General features: G+C 33.9%; 1 protein-coding gene across 1 annotated transcript; it reads right to left on the bottom strand.

Annotated features, from left to right (window-relative positions):
* Positions 1 to 397: 397 nt before the first annotated feature.
* Positions 398 to 7,103, bottom strand: LOC123705629. The gene is made up of 7 exons (XM_045654523.1): positions 6,972 to 7,103; positions 3,561 to 3,660; positions 3,229 to 3,345; positions 2,736 to 2,867; positions 1,382 to 1,509; positions 924 to 1,104; positions 398 to 607 (listed from the first exon to the last, which is right to left on the bottom strand). Exons 1-7 carry the CDS (start codon positions 7,014 to 7,016, stop codon positions 399 to 401), a joined length of 912 nt encoding a protein of 303 aa, XP_045510479.1. The 5' UTR covers positions 7,017 to 7,103; the 3' UTR covers position 398.
* Positions 7,104 to 16,994: the final 9,891 nt, after the last annotated feature.

Raw genomic sequence — 16,994 nt, 5'->3', positions numbered from 1 at the left:
GAATGTGATAAGAATGTGATAATATAAAATATTCAGTCGAATATTAAAGTTTATTTTTTATATGAAATCCGTACTAATTTATAATTAATAATATATTGTGTATTGATCTAATATAACACATACACGAGGTGAATTTTATAATCGTTCATTGTAAAAAATTGTATTATTATTAAAATGTCAAAAATAATACACTTGAAGTCACAAAAACGAATAAAAAAGAAAAATCACTCGATTAATTGATTTAGCGCCATCTATGCGCCACACAATCAACTAAACATAAGAGTACCTACATAATATAATAAACAACAAAAATTAAGAGTATAATAATTATCATTGACAAAAATATATTTTAGTTAGTACGTAATCAAATTTATTAGAAGCAAAATGTAGGTTTTTAATTAGCGCATTAGTTTCTTCTCCAATGCTGCCCACATGGGGTCCAAGGGAAATTCGTAGGGGTTGCAGAGAGCGCCATCTCTGAGCAGGTTTTGTGAGAATTCACCGAACACGACGTAGTCTCCGGCGTTGTCGTCAGATGGCAGCTTGTTGCGGCGCCGACTGGACGCCAGGCGCAGACTTTGCATCATCGCTGCGGACTTCTTGCGCTCTGAAATCGAATGCATTCAAATAATTTTAGAAAACAGTGTTCATTAATATTGTATTAATTAATAGTTTTATTACTGATAATAAAAAAAAAAATCATTGACGGATTATACACTAATTGGTTAAGTCATGTAGTGATTAAAGTGTAGACGACAACGAACTGCGAGCCCGCCACAGCGCTAAGATGGAATACAGTAGTAGCACAGGTAGTAGTAAGTCAGTCCACTGCCCAGCATATTATGGGGTGAAGTACACTCTTGCTGTTGCTTTGTGCTTAGGGCGACTGCACACAGACAGCGCGCACAGCTCGCGGTACTCACGCGCGGGGCTGGTGAGCGGGCAGTACTTGAGCGTGTGCGCGCGGTCGCCGTGCGCGCCGCACTGGCGGCAGACGAGCGCGCGCAGCACGGGGCAGGTGACGCGTCCTTCCACGCGCAGCCAGTGCGTGCGGTAGTACTGCTCGCGCTCGCCGTTGTTCCTGCAGAAGCGACACTCTATCTCCTGGTCGACCAAAAAATAAATATAAAACACTATAAGTCTGAATTTTCTGCAAAGTAAAGGATTGGAATGTAAAAGATGGTTTCGAAAGTGAAACAAAATCTGAAAATAATACATTAACTACATACTTATATCTACTCTCCTTTTTCGTTTAACCAGGTTTAGTCTATCAAAAGCAAATAGAATAATAAAAGACAATAATGTTAACACAAAATCAAGGTTTTTTTTCACTTATTTTGGGGGTATACGAATGCTGAGTCTTTTATTGGCAGAAACTTACCGTTTTCTTCATCTTTTCTTGCACCCGAGTCTTCTCCAAATCCCTCAGCAAGTGATACAGCACAGCCGTGGGGATGGTGCTGAGAACTTGACGCTGCTGCTCAGTCAGCGTCTCGGATGAAAGGGATTCTGAAATAAATATTAACAAAACATTTATTTCTTTTCATCAAACCACTTTTCTATAAAAACGGTACAGTAAAACCCGTTTAAAACGATTTTCCAGGGACTCAACCAAAAACGCGTCTTAAGCGGGAAAGCGTAATAAGCGGGAAATAAAAAAACGGACTTACTACATACCTACATATTATGTGTTAATATTTATTATGGTTTTTCGGATGTATGTATATTGTACATTTAAACATTATGTACGTTATACAAAATGTCGTGTAAGTATTACTATCACGTTATTATAATATACTGTGTGGAAATTTTCGATGGGCCCTGGTCCTGGAGGGAAAGTACTTGAAATACTAATGATAGCAAATTTTGCTGAAACGAAACATTCATTTATTTTTAAAAAGAATTATAACTGCATTCAAAGATTTTCGAAAAATCACTTGCATCGACCGGAAATCGAACTAACCGAAACTTATTTTTGTCGTCGTCAAAATAAATCATTAACTGTTGAAAATGCCTGGGCGTGTGTCAATATCGGAGTTGTCTCATCTTCTTCTTGATCATTACCACTTTGAGCCTCTTCTTGTGTGTTATTCACACTCTCAATAAGATCTTCAATAGATTGAATTTCTTATGATGATACATTATCATCAATGAATATCCAGGAAACCACTGCAGTCATCGCGTCAGTTCACTGTTCAGTCAGTCGGGTTTGAGTCGGCCGCTGTCGCAGGGGTAATATGTGTTCGCCGGTAGAGCGTATTAAACGGGATGACGATTAAGCGTTAAATTATGTATGAAAACATGTCTCAAGTTGCAGGAACTGATGCAAAAAAAAAGGCGTATTATACGAGAAATCGTATTAAGCGTGATCGTATTAAACGGGTTCTACTGTATTTGGAAAAGTGTTGAAAGCAATAGTTGTTCATATTATCATATTTCCACCACTGGGATGTATCTACTTATCTCGTTTTAAATTCTATTATTTTGCGTTAAAAGAAAAATTATTGTCTAAACATGGATCTAAAAAAAGATCGTTTTGTTTTTGGTCCATGTGTCTAAAGATTTCAAAATCTAATACTTCCAATTTCCACGGATAACACTTTAAACCACAAGCCAATAAGTCATTAGTCACGATAAAATCCTAAGAAAAATCGCACAAATTCTATGAATCGTCCCGCATGAATTAGGTATTTTATAACGTCCTCAGACTCTATTTCGAAAAAACTAAAGATCACCTTCATCAGAAGATCCAATGATGTAGTCAGGCATAGGAGTGTATCTCGGAAGACGAGTGCAGGGAGTGCTGTCTGGAGCTGGCCAGGATTTCTGTCGGAGGTAACTGCTCGGTGGGCCCAGGCCTAGTAAGCCTGACCAAATAGATTAATAAAGGGCATTTTACAAAATGATTATGTTACCACAAAGTGAGCAGCAATTGATTCGCGAAGCAACTGAGTATAATATGCGGGCGTGTCTCGGCCACGGAAAATGACAGCACAGTCATTTTCCGAGCAGCTTTGCGTAGCAATTGCTTCACAAGCTAATTATTTATTGTACAACATAAGGACACAATTAGAAACCTAATAAATTAAAATATAACAATCTCCTCGAGTCACAAATCCAATTATTCTTAAAAAAATTCTCATTGATGAATATTAATTGTGTTATTTGTGTGTATATCTGCAATAGAATTGTGCAATACAGTGTTTTATTATATTTTTTTATAAAAACCTGCGTCTTGAAGTGAAGGGTCAACAATATTATGAACGTCTTCAGGATCGTAGGGAGTGTCGGATCCGTTCATCCTGAACTCTTGCATCACAGCATCTATGTTGCTGCCTGCATTACCTGTTAATGAAAGGTAAAAGGGAGGAAAATCTAATTATTACTTTTAATATAAAAAGAGCGTGCTTGCCGAGCACGGGTGTCAGAAGTGAAACTTCTTTCGCAAGATTCAAAGATAACTACCTACTAAAATCGTCCCCTGACTCGAAAATTTTCTCTCAACGCGTCTAAAAGCAGTTAAAGTTCAAAAAATGTTTGAGTCTAACATGTAGGAATACCTTCAAACCCACTGGACCAACGCCGACGTATCGTCTTGTGGTCTTCCAGTGTTGTCTGCATCGCGAAGCGCATCGTATCTTGGTTCAACCATGGTGGTAACTGGAAGATATAGAAGTTGCTCTTGTGATGATTTTAATTAATTTTAAACACTTCTGTACAATGAGTTCCTGATTTGATAACAATAAAAATGCATGCAGAGTTCAAAAGTCAATAATTTCAAGTTGCTGGTCTTCCTGAAGAAAGGGACACGTAAAAATTTACTTGAAAATATACTTCTCTGTATACCTATGTAATATACTAAACAGCGCTATTAAAATTTAAAAGTATCTTGTTGAAAGATCTAAGTATTCTCTTTTGATTGTTATTTTCTGTACCTATTAGGTAGGTATTATAATTTATAATATACAAGCTATTTTATAAATACCTACAATAAAAAGAAATAATAAAAATAACCGCTGAATTGTGGCTGAATGCATAATATGGAAATGTGAAGTACTTATAAAATATAACCTAGACGGAGCACCGCCGCGCCGCGGCCGCTCTGCAGTCATTTAGCCTGCGTATGTTTTATCTCTTGATGTTTGAAATTTTGAATAATAACTGTCCATAGATTACTAAATGGTAAAAATGCGTCAAGTCCTTTAGTCTAGTTTAGTCTTTACTAGGTAGAATATGATAAGATACTACATAATATTATGTAAACTTAGAATTAATCTTAGTGTGTAAACTGTAAACCTATTTAATATTTATTACTTAGGACTAAGTGTATAGGTACTATAATCCTTACCTCACTACGGTTAAATTAAATAACGCTTTTTGTTTTTGACTCGATATAGGTATTCCGTCAAATTGGCCATCATTGCCCACAAGGGTATCTTTGCCGAAAGATCAATTCATAAGAAAATTTTTAAATTGCAAAAATACCTTTATACTTTGGCAACATTAATAATTTAATAGTATTTGGTGTAAAATAGGTTATATATATGTATGGTATGACAACACTGCCTATTGCGTGTGTCGGTGTGTCGCTAACTTAAATCAGCAACTTATTGTAACTCGTCGAATATCATGTGTGATTTTGCGGGCAAAAAATGGTGAAAATTCAAGTGATAGTTTGTGCATGATGGCTAAAACACAGGTTATTATTACTCTATGTTATAAAATAATGTTTGAAGAGTATTTTAATGCTATTATTACCACTGAAGGATGTTTTAAACAAAAGTTACAATGGTGGGCAAAATTACCCAATAATGTAGGGTATATTTGACAACATTGCCCACCATCAAAAAAAAGCTTAGGGTTGGCACATTTCATATTATCTATACTAATATTATAAAGCGGAAGAGTTTGTTTGTTTGTTTGTTTGATTGTTTGTTTGTTTGTTTGTTTGTTTGAACGCGCTAATTTCGGGAACTACTGGTCCGATTTAAAAAATTCTTTCGGTGTTAGAAAGCTCATTTATCGAGGAAGGTTATAGGCAATATAGTGAAACCGCGGGGAGCAGCTAGTTACCACATAATTTGATAGTTAATAATATTACTTCTATAATTCTATTCGGTTAATTTCGGAAAAATAAGCTTTAAGCACAACTGAAATGTAAAAATATGTTGATTTTTATTAAATTAGTCACTGAACAATATTCTGTTTTGCTTTTTTTATCTTTTTATAGGACGCTAACAGAAAGCCACTTGGCTAGGAGGGCTGAAAGCCACTTGGCTAGGGGGGCTGGGTTACTTTGCCCAGCCGAATAAAGTCCGAATAAAGTCGGGAACCTTAAATGATACTTACTGCTTTGATTTTAAAGTAAACGACATCTTTACCAACATTTTTGAATTGGACTTTAATATACCTAATCTGACTAGAGGTCATATTTACGTCAAAAATCGACGTGGGCAATGTTGGCAACAAGTGCAGATAACTTTACCCGCCCTCAAAAACAGACAAAAAATGAATAAAATGTTGAAGAATAATGAAATTTTCTACAGCAATATATGCACACGATCTAAGAAAAACATAATAATATGCTAACAGAAAATACTAACGTTGTCATAGAATTTTTTTGCGGAAATTGAAATTATTCATAAAAAGTGGGCAATGTTGGCCAATTTGACGGTTCTGTTTTCGGAACGTAATTTATCAGATTGTGAGTTTTAATAAGGAGTTTTAAAACAATACATATTTTTAGTTAGTGTAATTATTGATTAAATTACAGAACCCATTTATTTTATTTTACATATTTGGTTATAGTTCAGGATACATCGCCCATTTTTGCAAGTGACTACTATCAAGCTAATTTTCCGTTTGTAGCTTTATTTTGATGAGACGCCCAATAATTTCGTGTACGAAACTCTCGATTGTGGTAGCTAAGCTAACAGAGATAACAAGGATACAAATTTTTGATTTGATGGTTCTCAAATATTTATTACTAACTGAATTTTTTTTGTTCAATCTCAAGATAATTACCTAAATTATTCGAAAAAATATTTGTCCTACAAAATCTATGGTTGGTTCAAAGAGTCCCCCTTTCCAAAGTGTATCGATAACCAGGTCATCATAAATGATTACCTACTAACAAGCTGATTGTTTTTGTTTTCACTTAGTTAATGTTTATATAATTCAACAGACATATTGTCCTACAAATTGCGTAATAAATATTTGAGAACCATCAAATCAAAAATTTTTATCCTTGTTATCTCTGTTAGATACCACAATCGAGAGTTTCGTACACGAAATTATTCGGTGTCTCATCAAAATAAAGCTACAAACGGAAAATCAGCTTGATAGTAGTCACTTGCAAAAATGGGCGATGTATCCTGAACCAAAGAGAATACAATTACTACGTAAGAGTCCTGAACTATTATTGCTTCGTGGCTCATGGCTGGTGACTGCGCTAACTTTACTAATGTGCTTCGCGTGCGTTCCCGAATTTGAAATTATTTGAAAATTCGAATCAGATTTGAATTTTGATATTTTACCAACATTGCTACATTACAAACGAAAACAACAAATAGGTAGTATAGATAAATATTGTTTTATATATATTGAATCGTATGCAACATAAAATTTGGATAAAAATAGAATAGAAAAGAACACATGAATTTATTGATATAGGTATGATAGAAATTAAAGGCCGGCAAGTGGAACTTAAACTATGATGTTGTACAAAACATATAATTAACAATATATTATTGAATAAAAGTCGACCAATGATAAATTATTTTAGAGAAAAATTTAAAATATACCTAAGTAGGTAGGTACCTACGCGTCATCTCTAACTACGCCATAAAGTATTTATTAAACTGCGTGATATCTTTTTTTTTTTAATACCCGCAAACAATGCATGTTATTCACTACTTATACGCTTATATTTTATATTAATGTATATTAAAGTAAATAATAAAAAAACTTACAGTTTCTGCGGAGTTGTATAAATCGTTCAAATTCGTTAGGCCCATTTTATTACAACTTTTATAACCGTCCCTTTGTGTAAGATGCGCACGACTACCCGGTTCGGATTATGAATTCAAAATAATCTCTCCCTATTGGTCGAATGACGAATCCTATGCTCGAATCGAAATTGTAATGTAAACAAGGAACGACATAAAGATGTGTCTACACAGGTTAAAAAAAAACATAGAAATAACAATACATTGAAATTTTTATTGTACTGCGTGGAAAAATAAAGAATAAAATAGACAAATACCAATGCAAGCATAATAATTATGAAATAAAATCATGAAAGTAAGTACCTATTTAAATCATTGTATTTTCTAATTTCTTTTTATTTCGATTCAATGGGTAGGTAACTACCTAGGTACCTAATGTTCTAAATTTAAATTTATGGCTCAAAATATGTACCTACTTACCTACTTTCTAATAATTATTATTATGAGGCAAACTTGATAAATTTTGTTTAAATTGATTCTGAAAATTACAAAAAAAAACTTTATAAATATAAATTTATAAAGGATAGAAAAAATTCGATCACGAGGCGGGACTTGAACCCGCATCCTTCGCGCCATTCCGGGGCGGATGCCTAACCAACTCAGCCACTCGTGACCCGCCTGAGCAATCGAATTTATTCTATCCTTTCAGTTTTATGTGTCTTAAGGGACACACCGCGCGCCATCTATTGAGATGATTCAACAACCATTTCAACCAATATGAAGCACTTTTCAGTGAATACAATATTGTAACGATGGAACACGACCTTTTCTTGAATTTATATTTTTTTTTTTTTGTTTTTATGGCATTCAAATGCTTTATAAATATAAATTTATAAAGGATAGAAAAAATTCGATCACGAGGCGGGACTTGAACCCGCATCCTTCGCGCCATTCCGGGGCGGATGCCTAACCAACTCAGCCACTCGTGACCCGCCTGAGCAATCGAATTTATTCTATCCTTTCAGTTTTATGTGTCTTAAGGGACACACCGCGCGCCATCTATTGAGATGATTCAACAACCATTTCAACCAATATGAAGCACTTTTCAGTGAATACAATATTGTAACGATGGAACACGACCTTTTCTTGAATTTATATTTTTTTTTTTTTTTTGTTTTTATGGCATTCAAATGCTTTATAAATATAAATTTATAAAGGATAGAAAAAATTCGATCACGAGGCGGGACTTGAACCCGCATCCTTCGCGCCATTCCGGGGCGGATGCCTAACCAACTCAGCCACTCGTGACCCGCCTGAGCAATCGAATTTATTCTATCCTTTCAGTTTTATGTGTCTTAAGGGACACACACAGGGTGTTCCATCGTTACAATATTGTATTCACTGAAAAGTGCTTCATATTGGTTGAAATGGTTGTTGAATCATCTCAATAGATGGCGCGCGGTGTGTCCCTTAAGACACATAAAACTGAAAGGATAGAATAAATTCGATTGCTCAGGCGGGTCACGAGTGGCTGAGTTGGTTAGGCATCCGCCCCGGAATGGCGCGAAGGATGCGGGTTCAAGTCCCGCCTCGTGATCGAATTTTTTCTATCCTTTATAAATTTATATTTATAAAGCATTTGAATGCCATAAAAACAAAAAAAAAAAAAAATATAAATTCAAGAAAAGGTCGTGTTCCATCGTTACAATATTGTATTCACTGAAAAGTGCTTCATATTGGTTGAAATGGTTGTTGAATCATCTCAATAGATGGCGCGCGGTGTGTCCCTTAAGACACATAAAACTGAAAGGATAGAATAAATTCGATTGCTCAGGCGGGTCACGAGTGGCTGAGTTGGTTAGGCATCCGCCCCGGAATGGCGCGAAGGATGCGGGTTCAAGTCCCGCCTCGTGATCGAATTTTTTCTATCCTTTATAAATTTATATTTATAAAGCATTTGAATGCCATAAAAACAAAAAAAAAAAATATAAATTCAAGAAAAGGTCGTGTTCCATCGTTACAATATTGTATTCACTGAAAAGTGCTTCATATTGGTTGAAATGGTTGTTGAATCATCTCAATAGATGGCGCGCGGTGTGTCCCTTAAGACACATAAAACTGAAAGGATAGAATAAATTCGATTGCTCAGGCGGGTCACGAGTGGCTGAGTTGGTTAGGCATCCGCCCCGGAATGGCGCGAAGGATGCGGGTTCAAGTCCCGCCTCGTGATCGAATTTTTTCTATCCTTTATAAATTTATATTTATAAAGCATTTGAATGCCATAAAAACAAAAAAAAAAAAAATATAAATTCAAGAAAAGGTCGTGTTCCATCGTTACAATATTGTATTCACTGAAAAGTGCTTCATATTGGTTGAAATGGTTGTTGAATCATCTCAATAGATGGCGCGCGGTGTGTCCCTTAAGACACATAAAACTGAAAGGATAGAATAAATTCGATTGCTCAGGCGGGTCACGAGTGGCTGAGTTGGTTAGGCATCCGCTCCGGAATGGCGCGAAGGATGCGGGTTCAAGTCCCGCCTCGTGATCGAATTTTTTCTATCCTTTATAAATTTATATTTATAAAGCATTTGAATGCCATAAAAACAAAAAAAAAAAAATATAAATTCAAAAAAAAACTTTTAACGTAGGAATAAAATTAATAACTAATTAGAATAAATTATTTACTTACATTGTTACCTATTATATTATTTATGTACCTAGCATAATACCTAGTAAATTATGACTCTATGAGTTTACATGTACAACATTGTACATTCACCCTATTTTAAATGAAGAAATACAAAGTAACATAATCTTTGAGCATAATATTGTTTACGATTACGACTATGGTTGGATAATTTTTTTATTTAAATTTACTAGCTGCGCTCCGCGGTTTCACCCACGGCCATGTGACTCCGCTTCAGTTGGTCTTAGCGTAATGATATAATATTATAGCATATAGCCTTCTTCGATAAATGGGATATCCGAATATCGATACCGAAAGAATTTTCGGACCAGTAGTTCTTGAGATGAGCGCGTTCAAACAAACAAACAAACACTGTAGGTACCTAATGAAAATACAAATCGTAGGTAGACGTAGGTAACTAACTAGGTACTAAGTAAATCTTTCACGATAGTTAAAGTGCTTTTTTGTCAGCAATTTCATCGCGACCGACATACATAGGTAATTCAATTGCTTGAAACCTATCTTGAAACTCAATATTGTTTAAGTCGGAAAGTATCGACTTTCAAACGATGCACTTATAAAATTTAATTAATTATTGTTTTCACTTGAGATTAGTGTTGCCCAAATTCAGTCTTGGTCTTGCAGTCTTGGTCTTGTTCTTGCGTTTTTGCAAGACCAAGACCAAGAACAAGACCGCGTATTTTTAGCAAGACCAAGACCAAGACTGACCGTGCAAGACTTGAGCAAGAACAAGACATAGCCTGCAAGACTCTTGCGTCTTGCAGCTAGGACTTAGCGCTATTTCACTGAGTAGTTAGGTGTAACAGTTCGGTGTATAGGTACTAGGTAGGTACGCTTCGCAAAAAACTGTACCTATCAAAGAATATGAAAAACTGGACCTACCTATGCAGTATGCACATTACGACTAATACCATAAACATAGCGAATAAAAAAATATCTATTAAAATCAAACTGATAGCATGCAGAGTTATGTTTTAACCATCGCATCGGCGCTTTGATAATGCGGCATCAAAGGTTTTGTACTTACTTCTCAAAGAAATTTGCCGCTTTTCGGAAGTACATGGTTATGATACACGCGCCGGCGGCTTCTTTTGAAATCTAAAACAATCGTTGCCGCCACGCCGAAATCATAACATTTGACACTATTTGATTGATTTCGAATTTTTTTAAGGGTACCTACAGATGTTCCAAAGAATAAATAAGTTTCAGAGTGCTTAGAATGAAAATGAATACATTATACTGATCACGCAAGTAGTATATTATAATTAGGATAAAATGGTAAGGATAGGTAGTAGATGTCATATTAATTCATTCTAGTAAGTATATATTTTAATATTGATTACTTATATGGTTTTTTGTTATTCAAATAAATGATAAATCGTAATACTCTTTTATTAAATTTCTTATAAGTTGAGGGTTCAATCTCTTTCTAGACAGATATTTTAAAGAACAATACTTATTGTTCTTTAAAATAAAGTCAAGTTATTGTAATTAATTTGTTTTTTTACATGTTTTAGCAAATGTAAGAAACAGTTACTTCCATGGAAAACGACATAATAGGTCAGTTGATTTTTCGAATTTCTTATCAAATCTTCAGTTACATATTTATTAATCTGCTTGATCTTTACTATGGCTATGTTAATTCAAGCTCACAATGTTCCAATTCTAATACGTTTTTCTAAGATTTAAAGTAGGTAAACTTTAATAAATAGTAATAGACTAATAGGTAATAGGCATGACGACAGTATCCATAAATGATCGTATTAGTATTTTTAAGGGAAAAAAGTAGTTACTTACTTAGGTAATTGCGCCAGTTCGCGTCCACTTAGTGCAGTTGGAAAGTTTGAAGGAGAAAATAAAAATGTTCCAGAACAAATTTCAACGCAAAATTTATGTAACGTGTTCATTACATAGTCTATTATAAGATTTACTTTCAATTGTGTTGGAAATATCATGTGGTTTTTATTTATCTAGATAAATAGCAGAATTAGGCGTTTTACCCAGTTCGCGTCCAAAAATTCCAGTTTGCGTCCACCCGTGGACCAGTTCGCGTCCACCAGCTTAGAAAAAGAATTAAGAGTGTTTTGGGTGATATTTTATCAGATTAATGCAAATAAAAATTAGATTTTAATAAATTATTTATTTACGAATATAGTTATTTAATAAAAACCGGCCAAATTCGAGTGGAACTCGCACAACGAGGGTTCCGTATTAACCTGTTTTTTTTTCATATGTTTTAACTGTAAATGATTATTTTTTCAATATCTCCCTTATTCGTGCTATAAGACGTTGCTTCGTACCAAACTTCAAGTGTCTGTGTTCATGTAAAGTACCCTGTAGGTTTTGATTCCCTTGCGAATGTCGAAATTTGCGAAAATTTGCAGCATAAACGGCTGTATCTTTTGAATTCTTTGGCTTATAAGTTTGATTTTTTCACTGCTTCAAGGGACCGTAGACTTGAGTATTCAATATAAATTTCAGCTTTATACCTGAACGCGTTACTGAGAAAAAGCGTCTTGACAGAAAGACAGACCGGCAGACGGACATACAGACGGACGGATATCAAAGTGATCGTACAAGGATTCCGGTTTTTCCTTTTGAGGTTCGGAACCCTAAACTCAACATTATTATAAATATAATACACTGTAAGGAAACTGGAAAAACTTATTTATATTTATCTTTTCATCATAAATAGAACTAAAAAGTAACAAAAAACAACGTTACGTTATGTAAATAAATAATAATCAGTTCTATTAAGATTACCTACACCTCTACCCTATTTTTTAGTATCTAATGAATTAAATTTCTTTTTTGTTTATATTATTTTCTTAACCACAAACTTATTGACTCTCATTCTCAAAGATACTATAAGTCTCATTCTTGGAATACCTACCCATTTTAAAATGAAAAAATAGCATAAAAATTTGCTAATTTGAATGAAAATTTAAATTATCAACTTGTGGTCTTAGTAAAAAATTTACAATCTATTATAATTTACATATTTTAACAAACAATTCATTGCTACGTAATGAAAAACAATGTGGACGCAATATGTTCTATTGTTATGCACTATAGGTATAGTTTGCGCCCACCGTGGACGCAAAATGGAAGTTGTACAAATTCGGTGTAGTAATTCGCGTCCACCTTATTTTAGCTATTAATTGTAAAAGAAATAAGCTGATTTATAATCCATACTATTCCATGTTTTGTTAGCAAAGTAAAGAAACAGTTACATATTCAAAAATTCACATTTAACAATAAGATACTTACCGTCAAACGCGACGCTGCGCACTATTTATTTTTTCAAAATCCCGCGCGTTTTAGCTCTCTCGTTTAATAGCCAAAATTAAATATTTTTTTTAAATAGGATAGGCAGTGCGCAGGCATATTTTGAATAAGTGTGCATGTCTCTTATACATTGAGGTATTATCGGAAATTTTTCTTATAACAATTTTACATAAAGTATACTTATTTTCGTGAATTTTCTAAAAGATATCCGCAAAATGGACGCGAATAGGCAGGTGGACGCGAACAGGCGCAATGACCCTACGTCAATTTTTTTTTTAATTTCCCGATAATTATTATGTGAGCAGAAACGTATTACTTACATAGATAGTATTTTCAGTGTTTTTTCTAATGTGATCAGCATAATAAATAGCATAGGACAGCGCACTTTACTTATTGCGCTTACTAACCTTAACGATTTTAGAGCAGAATTAAACGAGAACTTAGAACTTAGAAATTAGAACGATTTTAGATGTTCCAGAACATCAGAAAACTTGATAAATTACCTAATACCTTGATAAATTCCTAATTACCTACACAACAAGCGTCTCGCCTGCATGTGTTCCAGGCATTTTATTGGCAGAATGCAAACGTAGTAAGGCCCACGCTTCCTGAACCCATAGACTCTAGCTAAAAGGTTGAGGACAACAAACTGTTGCCAATTACTTCATCAGTAAAGTCAATTTATCGAAGTGATATTATCAAGTCAATGTACCTAAAGCTGGTTGCCGTTTATCCCCTTGTGTATGTAGTGACATGAAACAAAAGTGCTTGGAAGGAATATGCCACGTCCGATACAAATGTTTTACCAGTTTTATTATGTAGAAGATATTGATCAAAATAATGACGATGAAAATTAGATAAAAACATTTTTTATTAATTTTTAGCTTTGTATTGAGTTTACTAAAAACCATTCTCGCTGTCCTATGCTATTTATTATGCTGATCACATTAGAAAAAACACTGAAAATACTATCTATGTAATACGTTTCTGCTCACATAATAATTATCAGGAAATTAAAAAAAAAATTGACGTAAGTAAGTAAGTTCTACTTTTTTATTCAGAATTATATTATTTTAAACAGCTTTCCGCCAGCGCAGCGGCTTCGCCCCCATAGTCAAAGAAACACACGCATAGTTCCCGTTTCCGTGGTATTTCCGGGATAAAACCTACCCTATGACCTTCCTCATGTCTCAAGCTATCTCTGTTCCAAATTTGAAGTAAATCCATACAGTCCTTTTTGTAGTTTAGCTCAGACATACATAAAGACAAACAGACAAAAATTTTAAAAACTATAATTTTGGGTTCGGTATCTATTGTAGATCACACCCCACAAATATTCAATGTACAGTTTTAACTTTCCTACGATTTTATTATATTTAAGAATAATTTCAAGATAATTCATTTTCATACCAACAAAGGGCTAATTTGGCGCTACCGACGCTCAATTAATAGGCTGTAATTCCGTTGTTTATGGCTCGATTGTCATTATTGAAGGTTTATTAGAAAGGTGATAAAAGTAGCTATATGTTTCATAATAAGCTAAATTCTCATAATTCTAACGGTTACCGAGATTTTTGCATTTAAAAAAAATATATATTTCAATAAATGTTGTTTTTTGAAAATATTTCAGTTGGTACTAGTTTTACATTAATGAATCTTAGGAATCAAATAATATTTATTTAATTATCTTTCAATTGACACCCTTTTTAAGTAAATCGGTCCAGTAGTTATTTAGATATACCGCACAATAGAATGGCCCGACGGCCACCTTTGCTACGTCATAGCTCCCCCCTCCATACCCCTAGGAAGTGACTACCGCACTTTTTGTGTACAGGGGTCAATCAATTTTTAAAGGTCCCGATCATAATTTTCTCGTATTTTTTTTTACTTAATTTTCAGCATTTTACTATTTCATTTAGAAGATAATTCTTCGTAGATTAAGATTATATAAGCAGCAGTGATGTTGATTAAATACATTTGTGGATTTAACTTCACGAACCGATCTATTCACGGGAAATAATGTCCTTTGGACAACTTACACAAAAGTACTTTTTTAAATGTTAAATTCCCTTAAGAATTAAAACAAATTCTTCTAATATTATATAATAAATAATATTTTGATATTTGTTCTATTTACAGCCAAAATACGAAATATTTTTATTAAAATTGAAACGAATGATGTCTTTTGAACAACCAAATAATGTTTCATATATAAAAAAGTTTCAGTAAAGCGGAAATAGTGATATTTTTTACAAAAAAACTATTAAGGCGAGGTTGTTACGTATCGTATTATTGATTTTACTTAATTAAAATGAACTGATTCTCGATAAAACTGAATGAATGAAGTATAATGTGATTTTCATATGGGGACATCTTAGTTGTAGTAGTAGCGTCTTGATTTTTGAAATGTTAAAATTACAATTAAACTAGACATAAAATCGCGTAATAAAAATGTGTTCCCGAAACAGCCGAGTAATAAACAAAACATGAACTATTTAACTGTTAAAGTATAAGTTTTATATAATTATTGTCCTAGGGACAACCAAATTGTCCATGGTACAACCACTTTGGTTGACCAAATGACTGGTTGTCCGCGGGACATTTTTTAAATTTTGAGCCGCCAAGCAAATACTATTGTTATTTTATATACATATTAATCTCAGCTCACACTAAAATATAGACGAAAGCGCATCTCGTGTAGTATAATTTCAGTTATAATGCTACGAAGTGTTGGAATAACTTGCCTCCACCCTTACGTAACCTTCGTTGCATTAATAACTTCAAAATTAAAGTTGCTGATTTTATTTTTAAATCCTACCGTAAAACGTAGCATCTCTCTTTTGTGTGTATTTATTTATATGTATGTTTATTAATTTTTATTATATTCGTTACCATATAATTTTCTTTTACTTATATGTATGATATTTTTAATGTGTAATATATTTTGTTTATTTTTTTAATTTTGAATATTATTTCCATTCTTCTATTTCGGTCTGTAGCTTTTCTTCAAACAAGGGGGCCACTGAAAATCAGTGCTGTGCCGTTGATGGCACAGCTAAATACTGAGTTGGTCCCTTTTTGCTAAAGGTCTGCCACACTTTTGTCTCTTTCTCTGTTTTTGTATTTCTTTTCTTTTATTATATCTGTTGTTGGCCTTTGGTAAATAAATTCTTTCTATTCTATTCTTTCTATTCTATAATTGATAACAATGCATCAAGTGTCTGACGGACTGACAAAAAAGCCACCCCACACTCACCAACAACGCTCGGACGACTGTTGCCGTGATTTTATACAAATCAAAGTGGCGTTTGAGCCCGACAGTTAATTATTTTGTTTAGCTTGTTGTTTAGGAATCTACCGCGCCATATGTGTTTTGGTTTCATAACTAAATTACGGTTGTCTGTCATCTGTGAGACCTGTGTCATGTAGGTGATTTATGGGGACAAAAGTAAAATGCCTGAAAATCGTATTATATCCAATAAAAAAAAATGGTTTGTATGTTTGGATGTCAATAATTATGTACTGAAACAAGGAGTGTATTTGGTATTTATGGTCGTGATAGTATGTGTTCGTGATGCGAAGTTTGTTAATGCATTGTGGCATGGGGACAAATGTGATAGTACTGGAAAATTGCATTTAGTCCCTCGACAACCATGAAACAACGCACAAATTAATAAAACAAGTAAAATATTGTTCGCAATAATGCTAGAAAATATTAAAAGGAATATAATTAAAACGAATTTAACTCTTTATGATTTCATGTTTATTAATTATCCTTCAGGGACATGATCCGTACACGTCGGACCAATAAAAGTTGATAAACCCACAGAAAAACATGCCGATTAAGTGGATATCAGTAGTCCGTATGACGGAGGTGAGTCCCACGGAAATGAATTTTATTTCAATTGGGGACTGTACTATAAACAACTCACGTCAGATGTGTTTTGTTGTTATGAATATGTTGAGAATACGCATTTTTATTTATTTTCTATTGTTTCACGTATGCTTTATCGACTAGAAATATAATTGCGAATTCACGAATACATGGTGC

This window comes from Colias croceus, chromosome 2 (genome assembly GCF_905220415.1).
Source record: "Colias croceus chromosome 2, ilColCroc2.1".
In the NCBI taxonomy this organism is placed as follows: Eukaryota; Metazoa; Arthropoda; class Insecta; order Lepidoptera; family Pieridae; genus Colias; species Colias croceus.
The sequence above is the reverse complement of the archived record's forward strand: the minus strand, read 5'-3'. Positions and strand labels throughout refer to the sequence as shown.